We start from the raw sequence: 17,458 nt of genomic DNA, 5'->3' as shown, positions 1-17,458 counted from the left end.
CTTTAGGAGCACAGCTCAATATTCATCAGGTAATTTCAGTTTTGCAACAGCTTTCTCAAATTACTCAAAGTGTACTTCTCCTTCTCCTTCTAAATTTAGGTACCAAGTGAATATTTGTTACCAAATCAAAACTACAAGGCGTTGCCTCTGGATGATCCTCACCTCCCCTCCCCCCCCCCCCCCCCTCCCCCCATCCTTGTCTCTTTTCACTGTCTCCTTGCCTACTCATTTTTCTCTTTCTAACTTCTCCCTTTCTGATTCTAATTCAAACTTTTACATTGTGCCTTCTCTTTTGAATTCAAGTGTCATTCCTTTTCCCCCTCTCTCTACTCCAAATATTTTCATTTGCCTTTCTCTTTCAAATTTCATCTTCTTTTCCTAATTCAATTTTTGCAAGCCATCCTGAACAATGGTAGAACCATCTTTCCCTCCCATAAGCTTCAAGTGCTGGGCCTCTACTTCAAACATATTTGCTTTCCATTCCAAGACGACCTTAATCGTCTCGCAGTCTTCAAATTAACCTTTGTTAACTGATCCAAGGGACTAAGAGAGAAATCCAATTTCTCCAAAAAAGGTCTGAGCATTATTTCCACTGAATACAGAAAAAGGAAACATAAATCTTGTTTGTTTAACTGGTGGAAAATCTCCATCTCGGAATTCCCGATCAGCCACAGTTTTTTATGATCACCATAGAGACTGATAGCTTTTAAAAGATAGGAATGTGCATGAAGTCGACAGAAAGTCAAATGATGGACGATATTTCACCTTTTAAAACTTTTACTGTAACAAACCAATTAAACTCAACATATTCAAACATTAATTAACAGGTGTAGGTCACTTCAAATAAAAGGAGAAATTTCAATTTAAATAGCCAATACGCTAACAAAGATACACCTGATGTAGTTACAAGCATTTCCCATATAAATGTGGGCCCACATGAATCCTCACAAACCTTCCACAGTAACCATCACTATGTCTTCTCTCACTTCCCACTCAATCTTCTCAATATTGCATTGACCAACAGCTGTATTTCATCCGATGTCTCTGGTCACGGTCAACACTGACAAGGTGCATGACTATGAGCCCTCTCTCCCTTGGATCACAACAATCCCGATGGCACAATCCCAAAGACTTCTTTCTGCAATCTTTTTAAATTGTATGGTGGACTCTTGCAATGTTAACAGCAACAATGTGCCTTGTCTAATCAACAACCCAGTACCCTTCCTGTCTTCCGCTCTCTGCTCGTTAAAAATTAGATGACACACAATAAGATAGGGTGCGATCTTCCACCTGTTCACACCAGCGGGATATGCCGCGATGGCATATCCCCACCATGGGTTTCCCAGAGACATAGGATGGATTCAATGGAAAGTCCCATTGTCAGCAGTTAGACCAGAAGATCCGGCCGACAACGGGCCGGCTCCCGCCATTGAGAAACATATCACAGGTGGGCCAAAGAGTCTTGCCCATTATCTTTGCTCTATTCTCAGAGCCCTGCTTCTGTATCAGATCTGTTTGAAGACTATCAAACAGAAAATGGTTTCATTCTGTGAGAACATTGCTTTTTCCCTTGATGCCTAAATTCTCAGTGTGTTTAAACTGCCGAACAGAAAACACAGGCTGCTTGAACTCTACTTCTTTCGCTTTCTATTTACCGTTTGCTACTTAGCTGTTCAGCCCATGGCAACATCAGTCATATGGGTATTTTTTTTTCATGATGTCATAATTAGGAAACCAATTAATCCTCTTTCAGGACTTTCCCAGCACATGGGGTCATTACATTGCTAAGCATAACTTCCATTACCGGAGATTTTTTTCCTAATTCCCATTGACTTCAATTTTGCCAGGGCCCTTGATGCCACACTTGGTCAAATGGAAGTCACTCTCACAGACCTCTTGAGTTCAGCTGTTTTGTCCATGTTTGGATCAAGGTTTTGAATGGGGTCAGGAGCCAAGTGGGTCTGATGGAACCCAAACTACACATCAGTGCACAGGTTATGGCTATGTAAATGATGTTTGATAGTACTGTGGATGACATCTTCAATCACTTTGCTGATGATTGAGAGGAGTCTGATGGTGTGGTAATTAATTGGATTGGGTTTTGTTGACAGGGTATAGCTGGGCAAATTTCCCAAACCATTTTTCAATTCACTTGAACTGCTACCGATGGCAAGTTCCGGATCTCACACAAAAATAGCAAGAAGGTCATTAGTGAGATTGGATCCTTCCTCTTCTTTGGTATTAACATGATCGACGCCTGTGTCAACGTCTCTGGCAACTCCCCCTTCTCAATGCCTCAGTAAACATCCCCAACAAATACAGTGCCAACTCTGCCACAAACGCCTTATAAAACCCTGCCAGGAAGCCGTCCTGATTTGGGGCATTCTCCGACTTCATCCCCATAATATTGTCGATCACTTCCCTCAGGGCCAGTGGATCAACCAAGCTTGCCTCCTCTCTTCCTCAAACCTGGGAAACTCCAATCCATCCAGAAACCGCTCCATTTCTCCTTCCTCTCCACCTGGCTTGGCCCTGTACAGCTTCTCATAATATCCCCTGAATGCCTCGGTTATTCCCCCCCCAGCTCTGGTACCACCTCCCTTTCTCAGTCCGCACCTGCAGAATTACCCTAGATGCCACCTGGCTCCACAGCTGGGGGGGCCAGCACACGGCTCGCCTTCTCTCTATCCTCCACGCCCCTCCATATTGCACTTCCCTCGCCCTTCGTAACTGCCCCACCGCCTTTCCTGTCAACCTATCAAACTGCCCGTGCACCCTCTTCCTCTCTGCCCCCCTCTTTAGTGGGAGGCCCTCTCCCCCCGAGTAGTCCATGTCCACCTCGACTATCTCGTTCAGCAGCCGGCCATGCTCCTCCCTCCTCCTCCTATCCCTTTGTGCCTTGAACGAGATAATTTCCCCTTAGAACACCGATTTTAACGCTTCGCAGATCGTGGCCTTCGACACCTCTTCGTTCTGATTAATCGCCACATAATCCCCAATCGCCGACCTCACCTTTTTTGCAGAACCCCTTACCTGTACTCAGACTTATCGTTGTTTGAGATCCAACCCACTACGGTCGTGTCATCAGCAAACTTGAAAATGGAGTTGGAGAAAATTTTGCCACAAATCGTGTGTATAGAGAGATACGGTAGCATAGTGGTTAGCACAAATGTTTCACAGCTCCAGGGCCCCGGGTTCGAATCCCGGCTTGGGTCACTGTCTGTGTGGAGTCTGCACATTCTCCCTGTGTGTGCGTGGGTTTTCTCCGGGTGCTCCGGTTTCCTCCCACAGTCCAAAGATGTGCAGGTTAGGTAAATTGGCCGGGCTAAATTGCCCTCAGGGTCCAAATTGCCCTTAGTGTTAGGTGGGGTTACTGGGTTATGGGGATGGGGTGGGGGTGTGGGCTTGGGTAGGGTGCTCTTTCCAGGAGCCGGTGCAGACTCGATGGGCCGAATGGCCTCCTTCTGCACTGTAAGTTCTATGAAATTAGTAAAGGGCTAGCTATGCAGCCTTGGGGGGGCCCCGTTATGCATGACTTGGAGTCGGGTCGCGACAGTTGAATCCCAGGAGAGGCCAAAATCAACATTCAATGTCGGGAAGCCTTTTGCAATGACTTACATCTAATTATCAGGATTGTATGCTTGACAATCCCCCCCCCCCCGACCGCCCCCACCGCCCCCAGCCTCCATCTCGGTCTCTGCACTTGCCCTGAGCTAAGCCTCACCTCCAGCCAGTGTGGTGCATGATCTGAAATCCCAATTCCCTCATACTCCGCCCCTACCACCTCCCCATCAACATTGCCCAACTCACCACAAATAAATCAATTCTAGAATACACCTTATACATGTGTGAGAAGAAGTACACCTGCCCCCCCCCCCCCGGGTTATTGAACCTCCACAGGTCAACCATTGCCATACATTGCATAAATCATCCAAACTCCTTCGCCATCCTCGAACTTCCCATTGACTTGGGGCTCGATCTGTCTCCCTTCGGTTTTACCTGCGTTTCTTCTTTCTGTTCTTGAATGTGTTTTTGGTTTTTGACTTTGTTTGTTTATTCTTCCTGGTCCTACTTTGCTATGTTATTTTATTCCTGGCTGTCCTGGCCTGTGATTTCCCCCCTACCCTATTTCTATTACTGCTGCCAGTTCTTCATACCATTTATTCATTACTGTTCTTGTTGATGTCAGGGTGGGGTTTTTGAAGTGTCTTCATACTAGGGATGCAGATTGCTGGTATTTTTTTTCAAATGTGTTGTGAAGGAAAGTACTTTACAGAATCTTACAGCACAAAAGTCATTTGACCCATCGTGCCTATGCAGGTAAAAGGAAAAACCTATTCAATTAATACCAGTCCCTTGCTATCCCCAAAGCTCACAAATCATTCCTTTTAAAATATCCCATTGCCTTTTGAAATTAACTACTCAATCTGTTTGCTTCAGATTTCAAGCAGTGATTCCAAATCATAGCAACTTACTGCCAACTAATCTAATGTGGTTATCAAACATCCTCCAGTGGCAACAGTTTCTCCTCATCTGTTCTATTAAAACCCATCTTGATTATGAAGTGTTGGCACTCCGTGAAAGTGCAGCCTCACTGCAGAGGAAGCAGGGAAACAGCAAAGCTCCTGACAACCAAAGGGAACCTAGACTATAGCCTTTGGAACCCTCTCTGGCTATGTGCAGAGGCCTTACCAGTGATGCCACCTGTCATGATCATTAGCTGTCACCTCCTGGTGAGGCTGGCAGCGCTGATTACCTCTGCCATCACCTTCCAAGTGCTGTACAGGGGGGTGGGGGTGGGCAGACTTCAATCTGTGGCCCACTCTACAGAAAAGGCTGTCCCTCCTTCCTCACTGGCATGGAGCTGTGGATCCACCTCGGACACCCAAACTCGGGGGGGGCAGGTCTTCTGTGAGCCACCTTTTTCTTATAATAATAATCTTTATTGTCACAAGTAGGTTTACATTAACACTGCAATGAAATTATTGTGAAAAGCCCCTAGTAGCCTCATTCCGGCACCTGTTCTGGTACATGGAGGGAAAATTCAGAATGTCCAAATTACCTAAAAGCACGTCTTTCGGGATTGCAGTGAGTGTGTGGTAAGTGGAAAGTTTAAGAACAGCTTCAGCTGTCAGGCTCTTCAGCAGTAATTCCAACCACAGAAGTTACAATGAATGCTCTCAATTCGCGCCGGCAGAGTGCTGACCCATTTGCATGTCCTGACTTGCTTACCGAATAATGCCCCCAAAGAAAGTGCGAATTGCTGGTGGAAACACTTCGGGATTGGATTAGATGTGATTTATTGTCACTTGTGCCAAAGTACAGTGTAAAGTATTACTCTGCATATAATCCAGACAGATCATTCCATATATGAAATAACATAGAACATTCATAAATATACAGTGTAAATACATCGACACCGGCATCAGGTGAAAGAAACAGAGTGTAGTACTACGCAGGAGTGGAGATGTGTGAAGAGATCAGTTCAGTCCATAAGAGGGTCATTCAGGACTGGTAACAGCGGGGAAGAAGTTGTTTTTGAAACTGTTAGTGCGTGTTCTCAGACTTTTGTATCTCCTGCTCGACAGAAGAGGTTGGAAGAGAGAATAACCCAAGTGGGAGGGGTCTTTGATTATGCTACCCGCTTGCCCAAGTCAGCAGGAGGTGTAGACAGAGTGAATGGATGGGAGGCAGGTTTGCATGATGGACTGGGCTGTGTTCATGCCTAACTGTAGTTTATTACGGTCTTGGGCGAGCAGTTACCATACCAGGCTGTAATGCAGCCAGATAGGATACTTTCTATGGTACATCTGTACAAATTGATAAGAGTCGATGTAGACCTGCCGAATTTTCTTAGTTTCCTGAGGAAACATCGGCGTTTTTGTGTTTTTTTGTCGTAGCATTGATGTGGATGGAGCAGGACAGATTGTTGATGACGTGCACATCTAGGAATTTGAAACTGTCAACCATCTCCATCTCAGCACCATTGATGCTGACAGGCGCATAGACAATACTTCACATCCTGAAGTCAATGACCAGCTCCTTAGTTTCACTGATATTGAGGGAGAAATTGTGTCGTCACACCACGCCACTCGGTTCTCTATCTGCCTCCTATACTCTGACTTATTGTTGTTTGAGATCCGACCCACTACGGTCGTGTTATCAGCAAACTTGTTGATGGAGTTGGAGAAAATTTTGCCACAAATCGTGTGTATATAGGGAAAATAGTAAGGGGCTAAGTATACAGCCTTGGGGGGCCGCCGTTACGCATGACTTGGAGTCGGAATGCGACAGTTAAATCCCAGGAGAGGCCAAAATCAACATTCAATGTCGGGAAGCCTTTTGCAATGACTTACATCTAACTATCAGGTTTATATGCTTGATAATTCCCCTCCCCCTTACATAATCCATGCATGTCAGTGTGAGTGCACAGCAACATGAATTACAACAGGTCTCCAAGGGCGAGCATCTTCTTGATTTTACTACAAGTGGAAACATCCTCTCCGCATCCACTCCATCCAGGCCTCGCAGTATGCTGTAACTTTCAATAAGATCCCCCCTCATCCTTCTAAACTCCAACGAGTACAGACCTAGAGTCCTCAACCGTTCCTCATATGACAAGCTCTTCATTCCAGGGATCATTCTTGTAAACTTGCTCTGGACCTTTTCCAAGGCCAGCACATCCTTCCTTAGATACGGGGTCCAAAACTACTCACAATACTCCAAATAGGGTCTGACCAGAGCCTTATATAGCCTCGAAGTACATCCCTGGTCTTGTATTCTAGCCCTCTCGACATGAATGCTAACATTGCATTTACCTTCCTAACTGCTGACTGAACCTGCACGTTAACCTTGAGAATCATGAACAAGGACTCCCAAGTCCCTTTTTTGCTTCTGATTTCCTAAGCATCTCCCCTTTTAGCAAATAGTCTATGCCTCCATTTCTCCTTCCGAAGTGCATAACCTCACACTTTTCCACATTGTATTCAATCTGCCACTTCTTTGCCCACTCTCCTAGCCTGTCCAAGCCCTTCTGCAGCCCCCTGCTTCCTCAATACTACCTGCCCCTCTACACATCTTTGTATCATCTGCAAACTTAGCAACAGTGCCTTCAGTTCCTTCTTCCAGATCATTCATGTATATTATGAAAAGTTGTGGTCCCAACACCGACCCCTCAGGCACACCATTAGTCACTGGCTGTCCCAGCACAGCCCCCTGGCAGTGCCAGGGGATGTTCCAGGAGGGGGCAGCGTTGCTTGTGGAGGAGGTTCTATTTTTAACATTTATGCCAGGTTGTTATTGAAGCAGGCTCCAGAGTAACATCATGGGGCCCACCATTCCAATTGTTTTAGGCTATGAGCCAAAAGATACAGTGGGGAAAGCCACCATTGGGGCTAGCAGCTTCCATCCATTTTTTCCTGCCCACTGTACCACTCTGCTGAAAAATTGGAAAATTCCACCCTCTGTGTGGAGCTTTCCAACTGTGGCACCATCAGATTTCATTCCATTGTCATCATGCACTGGATTTTAATGGGAGGGCAGGTGCAGTGTGTGGAGGCCAAAGAGAGCCTGTGACATCTTAACAGCTGGACCTCAATCCTGCTATGCTTTAAGGCCTTTGTAGATGTGCTTTCACTGAACAATGTAACAGGCATCATAAAGGACATAGATAGGCTAAGTGATTGGGTGAAATTTGGAACAAATGTGAACTTGTCCACTTTGGCAGGAAGAAAAGAAAAACAGCATATTATTTCAATGGCGAAAGAGTGCAGAATGCTGGGTTACAGAGGGATCTGGGTGCCCAGGTACATGAATCACAACAAATTAGTATGCAGGTAGGAAAGAGGATTAGCGATTAGGAAGCCACATGGAATATTGTCAGTTATTGCTAGAGGAATGCAATATAAAAGTTTACATGTTTTTCTACATTGTACAAGGCATTGATGAGACCCCATCGAGAGTGCTGTGTACAGTTTTGGTTTCCTTATTTAAGAAAAGACATAATTTTATTAGAAACAGTTCAGAGAAGGTTCACATGATGGGATGAGGGGTTACCTTATGAGGAAAAGTTGGACCTATATCCATTAGTGTTTAGAAAAATGAGAGGTAATCTTATTGAAACATATAAGATGCTGAGGCGACTCCCTTGTCTGTGTGACTAGAACTAAGGTACACAGTTTATAAATAAGGAGCTTCCCTTTTAAGATGAAGAGATTTCTTTTCTCTCAAATGTTCGTTAGTCTCTGGAACTCTTCCCAGAGAGCAGCAGAGGTAAGGGCTGTGAATATTTTTATGACTGAGTTAGGCACATTCTTGACTAACAAGAGAGTTAAAGGGTATGGAGTAGGTAGGAAAGTGGCATTGAGGCCACAATCAGAGCAGCCATGATCTTATTGAATGATGGAGCAGTCTCCTTGCTCCTAATACTGCTCTTGCTCCTAATACTATTTCTACATGACATCAGCTGATGTGGGGCAGTAAAATAGCCAGATTCACTGACTGATGAGTCCCATTGCGGGTTATAACGCACTGTTCTTTGTCAGACTCTGGATTCGCCGCCACATCAGGACCATCGCTACTGGCGGTGGGCGGCAGAGAATCCAGCCCAAGATTTCATTGTCTGAACATCCAGCTAAGAATGCAAATCCTGCATGCTTGTGGTAGGTATCCAGGGAATTCTCACGACTCCCACATTTTGACATATTCTCGTGCCACAGATCTTTGAAGGACCTCAATGTGTCCAGGGTTGACTCTTTGGAGACAATGGATACTCCCAGAAGATGTGGCTCATGACACCATTCGCACCCATGTATTGTTGAAGAGACATAATAAGCTGCACATTCTACCATTAGGTCCTTGATAGAGAAGACAGTAGGCGTCCAGAAGATGTGTTTCTGATGTTTGGACTGCTCAGGTCGGGCTCTGCAATTCTCATCACAGAGTGTGCCCAGGATTATTGTTGTTTGCTGCACCCTGCAAAACATAGCACTGTAAGGGAGATATCTTGCCTGAACAAGAAGTCTCCTCCAAAAAGGAGGTCGTTGAATGGAATGGAGATGACGAGGGCCATGATGTCATTGAGCCACATGAAAAGGCCATAGCAATGTACAACGCAACAGATATGCCTGGGACAATTGACAGCTACATACAAGATTCCATGATTAATAATGTGCCAAGACATTCTTGCAATTGTTTGATTCCCTTGCCTTAGCTGGCTGGAAGGCCCCAGCATCTTTTTTCTACAGAGAGATTGCTTGTCTTAAGTTGCATGCATTGTTAAGGATTGGGGAAATATAAGTACTCACCGTCTGTCCTGATGGTGGGTTTATCTGTAGCCATCTAAAATGGCCACCTGCAAAGGAACATGGGAATTATGGCAACCCAAGACTCAGACAGATACACAGCCTATGTGTATCTAAAACACAGTAACCAGACCTGACCGAAACCCCCGCTCGTTTACATTTTAATGGCCCATTTTTCCAGGACAATAGAACTCCAATCAAGCAACCGGTACAGCCACAGACTGATCGGCGCCACTCCCTTATTCCGAAAGCACAACTGCCAAAGTCAATGACTGCTAAGGACCCGCCCAGCTACCAAGGCACCCGCCCCTTTATTGACCGAAATCGAAGAGAGTGATCAGAGCTCTATCGAACTATTGAGTCCAAGGTTAAGGACCGCCCCAAAGAGCACAAAATCCCAGAGGGATAAAAGAGAGCACAGCCTCTGTTCTGTCTCTTTTGGATCCGACCTGTGCCAACCCAATTGCAGCAGGAACAGCCAGCGAAGTTCAAGACCAAGAATCGCTACCTGACGGATGAGCCCAGCAGAGACAGAGCCACTTTCTTCAAACCAGCCAAGTGAAATCCAGATAAAGGCCTTATCCATTTGCACAGTGCCGGTCACCCTGAAATTAAGTATAGGTTATTGTAGCTAATAGGTGAAGTTTAACTCGTAGTAGATATTGTGTTTGCATGTTGAGATAACTCTTGTGTATGTAAATAAACCATCTTTTGAACTAACTAACTGGTTGTGTGGTAATTTGATCGATATAAGGGAAAGCTTGTGGTTCACTAAGATAAATAGAAATACCCACAGTATTGGCGACGCTGTTGGGACCGAAACAAAGCGACACATCCTTGGGAGGCCTTAAACTACAGTTAAATGAGTAGTTTTGGAAACATATGGCCGCTGTAGAACCTGAACAGCACTCTTCTCCCACAACCTGAGGCAACTTTACACAGAATAGGGCTGGAATTTTCCAGCCATTGGGATTCTCTGTCCCATCGGCAAAGCATCCCCACTTTGAGTTTCCCGGCAGCATGCAGTGACTTCAATGGAAAATCCCATTGACAAATGGGAGGGGTAGCGAATCCCGCCACCAGCGAATGGCACTAGCGAAAAACATGCAGTTGGGGGACCGGAGAATTCCACCCTAGGCCTTTAACTCATGCCCTTAACAGGTTAGTGTACACGTCAGCTTAGGTAAAGGTAAAGTTGCCATAGTCCCAGATGACCATAGGCTGCTTTACCTTTGAGGGGGAGAGCTGACTGGTGGTGGTTTAACCTGAGGATCACCACACCTCAGGCAAGGGACAAGGCTGAGGAGGCTTATAAATGGCTGGAACTCAAAGTTACCCAGGGAAATCCCCTGTCACCTTGCTTAATAAGGACTAACCACACATCATTCTTTCAGACATAACCCGAAAGACGTGCTGTTAGGCGAATTGGACATTCTGAATTCTCCCTCTGTGTACCCAAACAGGCGGCAGAATGTGGCGACTGGGGGATTTTCACAGTAACTTCATTGCAGTGATAATGTCAGCCTACTTGCGACACTAATAAAGATTATTATTATTACCAGATGGCTCATTAGGGGGCAGCCGCATTAGATGCTGTATGTCCCATCGCAGGTGCTCCTGAAAACGGATTGATAAGGCATTATCTTGCTAATGCCAGCCAATCGCCATTTGGATATCAAAATCAGAAGCATTAACATCTTGATCATTTAGTTACGTTTGGAGATTTGTTTGCAGTGCCCTCACTGAGAGTACTTCACAAGGACTATGGTTTGCTGAGGTTCAAGTGCTTGGGACCCTGCAAACGTTAGAAGCCTTAGTTTCAGTCCTAGATGACCTTTACATTAGGACACAACCTTAAGCTCATTTTGGACACCAGACAAGTTAGCATTTTTCCTGCATGGACACTGCAGAAGCCTTAGAGAGTTGACTTTGCATCACATTGAGAACATCACAGTCCTTGAGATAGTACAGCCCACAAGGCCATTCCTGTCTCCCTCTTTCTCTGCTAAGTCATAAAAGATCTGTCAAAGAACAGAGAAAAGTACAGCACAGGAACAGGCCCATCGTCCCTCCAAGCCTGTGCCGATCATGATGCACTAATTAAAAACAAAATCTTCTGCCCTTACTCGGTCCGTATCCTTCTATTTCCTCCCTATTCATGCACCCATCCCAATGCCTCTTAAATGTTGCTAATGTGCCTGCCTCCACCACATCCTCTGGCAGCGATTTCCAGGCACCCACCACTCTCTGCGTGAAACACTTACCCCGCATATCTCCTTTAAATTTTCCCCCTCTCATCTTGAACCTGTGCCCCGTTGTAATTGACACTTCCACCGTTGGAAAAAGCCTGACTATGCACCTTGACTATGCCTCTCAGGTCTCCCCTCAATCTCCGTCAATCTAGTGAAAACAATCCTAGTTTATTCAACCTCTACTCATAGCCAACACCCTCCAGAGCAGGCATCATCCTGGTGAACCTTCTTTGCACTCTCTCCAAAGCTTCCATGTCTTTCTGATAATGTGGTGACCAGATCTGCACACAATACTCCAAATGTGGCCTAACCAAGGTTTTATATAGCTGCAACATAATTTCCCAACTCCTGTACTCAATGCCCCAGCTGATGAAGGTCAGCATGCCGTATGCCTTCTTACTCACCTCTGAGACTGAAAGTTGCTTTCTTCTTTTAGACATTGCTGTTCACTGTTCCTGGCCTGAATTAGTAAATGGTTGTCCATGCGCTGTTTAAATATGTTGCCTGATACGTGTGTGATGTGAATGTTGCTTGCAACTTATCAACCCAAACTGAATGTTGTCCAGGTTTTGCTGCATGAGGTTATGGACTGCGTCATTGCCTGGAATTTTACACAGAGGCGGTGGCCATGCCCCAAGATAAAATGTCAGGGTGAGCCTGTTTCCTCTTGGACATGTCACCTTGCAGCAATGCAATGACCATTAGACTGCTAAATGGCTCAGCCCAAGACTTTTACCCACACTTGGGAACATGTCCTGCCTCGGAGGTGCTGGTCAATCACAGCTGAAGAGCTCTATTGAACATGGTGACTGAACATAAGGGAGCCTCTGAGGCACCCTCCGCTGCTGCACACTCCACTGCTGCAGCTTCCTCCTCCTCCTCGTGCAGTGCCTGCTCAAACAGCCACAGGGCATCTTCCAGGTCTGTGGCAACTAGCAAGAAGACCACCATTTCTGGTTGAATTTCAATATACGTTGTCTGCATGGGGTGAAAGGCTGACATGTCAGCATGGTGTGTACCCCTATGTCCAACCAAGTCTAACGGGCTACATGCGAGCTCTGTCCCCGCATGTCCCACCCCCATCTCTGCACCCATCCCTGATGCCAGGGGTACCATCGGATGATGGTGCCCTTGCCAGTGGTACGCTCCACGGCCCCACCCAGCACCCCCATTGAGTGGGCCATGTGAGGTGGTGGCATTGTGGGGTGTGGGGTATGGCAGAGGGTGGGGTGCGGGAGTGGGAGGGGGTGGTGGCATCCTTACGGTCGGTGTCACTCTGCAGAACCAGGGGCTAAGGTGGGTGGTCAGTGGGGTGCGCAGCTAGATGCATTGGTAGTCTGTGACTGGACACTGCCCCAGTCCCATGGGGAATCCACCCAGCCCTCGATCCGTTCCCATCACCCCCCCCCATCCCCCCACCCAACCCCAGCCAGCCGGCTCGCCAGCCCATAGTCGTGCCTCTCTGTGTCCTACCTCCTCTCTCTTCCTCATCGACCACGATGCCAGTTTCATGATTTTTAAAAGCACAAGTGAGCCGTGCCATCAGGAACTCGGCCCATCGGAGGCAGAGAATCGCGGGGCTCCCAGAGAATATCAGGTTGGGCCCATTAATGATATGCAAACGGTGTTTATTGTGCATGTGTTCTGGACCACATTGACGCCGCTGTCGAGGCAATGGAGAATTGCGATTTGTTGTCAAATCGGTGCCTGCCGAGTTTTCGGCATTGGAACCAATTTGCCGTCCAATCGCATTTTGCAATATCGCCGTCAGCCAACAGAGAATCCCGCCCAACATTTATTTAGTACAAACATAATTAAACATCATACCGAGCCTATGGATAGACTGTTAATTCACAGTGTACAACACAATTATATGACAGTGGATTGGTGCCAGAGGAGTCGGAATGGGAAGGTTGAATTAGCCACAGAATTGAATTATTTTTTTAAGTATAGTTGTTTCTTTGTATCCACTTTCATAGCATCAGCTGATTGTTCTGTGATTAATTATCCATGGAGACTCACCATTGGCCCTCAATTTCACCATTGCTACCGTCACTCTGTCTTTTGCATGCAGGCTTAAAGACAAAACCTACCTTTCATGATGTTCAAAATCGCTTTACAACCAGTTAAGTATTTTTGAGTTGTAGTCCCATGGGGCTGAGATTATTGACCTCGAACAATTGCAACCTACCTTGCTTTGTACTAGGCATGACTGCAACCAGTTGTGAGTTCCCCCCAATTTCCATTGACTCCAATTTTGCTCAAGTTTCTTGATGCCACACTTGGTCAAATGCTATTTTGATGACAAGGTAAGTCACTCTCACCTCACCTCTTGAATTCAGATCTTATGCACATCTTTGAACCAAGGTGGCAATCAGGTTTAGAACTGAGTGGCCCCGGCAAAACTCAAGCTGAGAGGGCAGCACGGTGGCGCAGTGAGTTTGCCCTGATGCCTCACGGCGCCGAGAACCCAGGTTCGATCCCGGCTCTGGGTCACTGTCCGTGTGCAGTTTGCACATTCTCCCCGTGTCTGCGTGGGTTTCGTCCCCACAACCCAAAGATGTGCAGGCTAGGTGGATTGGCCACGCTAAATTGCCCCTTAATTGGAAAAAGAAAATGAATTGGGTACTCTAAATTTATTTTAAAAAACAAGCTGAGTATCATTGACTTTATTGCTGAGTTAGTGCCACTTAATAGCACCGTCGACATCACCTCCCATCGCTTTGCTACTGATTGAGATTGGACTGATGGGACAGTAATTGACTGGATTGGATTGGTCCTGTTCTTTTTGTGGACAGGACATAGTCAGACAATTTTTCATATTGTCCAGTATTTGCCAGTGTTGCAGTTGTACTGGCACAGCTTCAGGATTTTCCTCTCTCCAACTTTTTAAAATTGGCTTTTGCAGCTAGGTAATGTTGGAGGGTGGCAGAGGGGGAGCTCCTCCACACGGCAGCATGTGGTTGCTTCAGCACCCAGGCCAGCAAGGAGGGCCTCAGCAGCAACTGAGTTAAGCTTAAGTTTATTTGTATCATGAATTGTGCAAAACTCCAGTGTGTTCCCTAACGTTGTACTTTTTTCCTAGCTCGTTGAATCTGTCTCAAGTCTAAACGATATTGTGCTTATTGTATTTAAGTGAACTGGAATATATGGATTCTGCTGAATTTTCAATACTATGTTAAAACTGTTGATAATATTTTACAGGGAACTCGAGGATTGCCTGGAAGCCCAGGCATACCAGGACCCCAAGGCATTCAGGTTAGAATTATTCTTTCGTGAATCATATCGCTCAGTTGACATTCACTTTGCAATTGTTTTCTTTGCTAATTTTCATGATTACCTCTTATAGGGGTTGCGTGGATTTCATGGATACAAGGGCGAGCAAGGGAGGCCTGGTGTTTCGGTAGGAATCAGTGTATTACATTTGAACTAATTTTCTCTTAAACAACAAAACAAATGTAAAGAATAATTGTGTGCATGCATAAAGTAGATATTGACATTGTGTGATGATAGAAGCTTCAACACTGGAAATAAAAATCAGGAGAGGCATAAAACAAGCCGCCAATTCACTATCACCCATTTTACATTTCTGTACAAAGTCAAGATTTACCTCATCCTGTTTTCCAATTATTTATCAAAAGTTATGATGTGGAGATGCCGGCGTTGGACTGGGGTGAGTAAGAAGTCTTACAACACCAGGTTAAAGTCCAACAGGTTTGTTTCAAACACGAGCTTTCGGAGCACTGCTCCTTCCTTGGGTGAATGGAGAGGTATGTTCCAGAAACATATATATAGACAAAGTCAAAGATGCAAGACAATGCTTTGAATGGGAGCATTTGCAGGTAATTAAGTCTTTACAGATCCAGAGAGGGGTAATTCCAGGTTAAAGAGGTGTGAATTGACTCAAGCCAGGACAGTTGGTAGGATTTTGCAAGTCCAGGCTAGATGGTGGGGGGTGAATGTAATGCAACATAAATCCAAGGTCCCGGTTGAGGCCGTACTCGTGTGCGGAACAGTGCCGAACAGAAACTTATAGCCAAGTTCAGCACACATGAGTACTGCCTCAACCGGGACTTGTCTTGCATCTTTGCCTTTTTTTGAGTGCTTTCTGTGTCTTCTGTGAAGACTGATACAATTCATTTGTTCAACGTCTCTGCTATTTCCTTTTTTCCCATTATTAATTCCTCAGACTCACTCTCTAAGAGATCAGTGATAGCCAATGTGTGCATAACATTCAGTTAATAGTTGAGATAATTTGTTTAATAATGTTGGTTGAGACTTAAATATGGCTCAAGGCACGAGGAAGAACTCATCTTCTTCTCTTCAAAATAGAGTCGTGTGATCTTTCACATCCACCTGCTAGAATAAACAAAACCTTCAGTTTAATGTCTCATCCACCCATAGTTCTGTCAGCATAGGTTATGTGCAACCAGCATTCTTCTGACTCAAAGACAATAATGTTATCCACTGAGCTACAGCAAATCTCCAATTAGCAGGATGGTGTCTGTGAGGCTTTCAAGCCATCTTTAAATTGTGGATACCCAATAAAGGGGCAAATACAACTGTCCTACTCAAACTTCCAGGACAGAGCCCTGCTCTTGGTTCAATGCTGAAGGTCACTTTAACTCCCTTTGACTGAGAGCAGCACCTTGAGGCTAAATTGCCTACTCCTGCTCTTAGTTATTTCTTATGTTCTCAGAAAGAACTTTTCTGTCTAAATCTAAGTGGCCTAATTCTGCTCCTTTATCTTATGGTCTTATGCTGTTTGGCATGCAAGTTGTCTTGTCGTGTTATAACTTCATCAGATTGACACCTCATTTTTAGGTATGCCTGGTGCTGCTCCTGGTATGCCCTCCTGCATTCTTCATTGGACCAGGTTTGATCCCCCAGCTTGCTGGTAATAGTAGAGTGGGGAATATGCTGGGCCATGAGGTCACAGATTGTGCCTGAGTACAGTTCTGCTGGTGCCGATATCTCACAGTATCTCTATGATGCCCAGTCTTGAGTTGCTAAATCTGTTTGAAATCTATCTTATTTAATACGATGGCAATGCCACGTATCACAATGAAGGATATCCTCAATGTGAAGACAGGACTTTGTCTCCACAAGGACTGTGCAATGGTCACTCCTACCGATACTATCAGTGCATTTACAGCAGGCAGCTGGTGAGGATGAGGTCAAGTACGTTTTCCCTCTTGTTACTTCCCTCACAATCTTGCAGCTTTGTTCTTTAGGACTCAATCTGTTCAGTCAGTAGTGGTATTACCGAGGCACACTCAGTGATGGACATCGAAGCCCAAAGTACATTCTGCGCCCTTGCCATCCTCGGTGCTTCCTTCAAGTGGTGTTCAACATGGAGGAGTAGATTCACCAGCTGAGGGAGGTGGCGGAAGTAGGTGGTAATCAGCAGATTTCCTTGCCCATGTTTGATGTAATGCCATGGGACTTCATGTTATCCAAAATCAATGTTGAGTACTCCCAGGGCAACTCCCTCCCAAGTCAATATCTCTGTGCCACCACCTCTGCTGGGTCTCTCCTGCTGATGGGACAGGATATACCCAGGAATGGAGGTGGTGGTGTCTGGGACATACAAGTATGATTCTGTCAGTATGACTATGTCAGGCTGTTGCTTGATTAGTCCGTGAGACAGAACTCCCACTTTTGGTACAAGTCACCAGATGTTAGTAAGGAGGACTTTGCCAGGATTGACAGGGCCGGGTTTAGCATTGTCAATCTGTTCCAGTACAGCCACAACACCTTGCCTCTTCCTGACCATGTGGAAAATTGCACAGGTATGTCACATGTCCTGTTCACAAAGCGCAGGACAAATCCAATGTGACCAATTACTGCCCCAATCTATTCTCGATAGCAGCAAAGTGATGGAAGATGTTGTCAACAGTGCTA

General features: G+C 45.6%; 1 protein-coding gene across 3 annotated transcripts in view; it reads left to right on the top strand.

The window, feature by feature from the left end:
- Window positions 1-17,458, top strand: part of col21a1 (collagen, type XXI, alpha 1) — a 363,276-nt gene that overhangs the window by 200,746 nt on the left and 145,072 nt on the right. For all 3 annotated transcript variants that reach the window (XM_038800645.1, XM_038800643.1, XM_038800644.1), the window contains exons 11-12: window positions 14,759-14,812; window positions 14,904-14,957. In XM_038800645.1, coding sequence (XP_038656573.1) covers window positions 14,759-14,812; window positions 14,904-14,957 — 108 coding nt within the window. The remainder of the gene's footprint in view (window positions 1-14,758; window positions 14,813-14,903; window positions 14,958-17,458) is intronic.

Source organism: Scyliorhinus canicula, chromosome 6, assembly GCF_902713615.1.
Source record: "Scyliorhinus canicula chromosome 6, sScyCan1.1, whole genome shotgun sequence".
Classification (NCBI taxonomy): Eukaryota; Metazoa; Chordata; class Chondrichthyes; order Carcharhiniformes; family Scyliorhinidae; genus Scyliorhinus; species Scyliorhinus canicula.
This window is presented reverse-complemented; position numbering and strand designations above follow the sequence as displayed.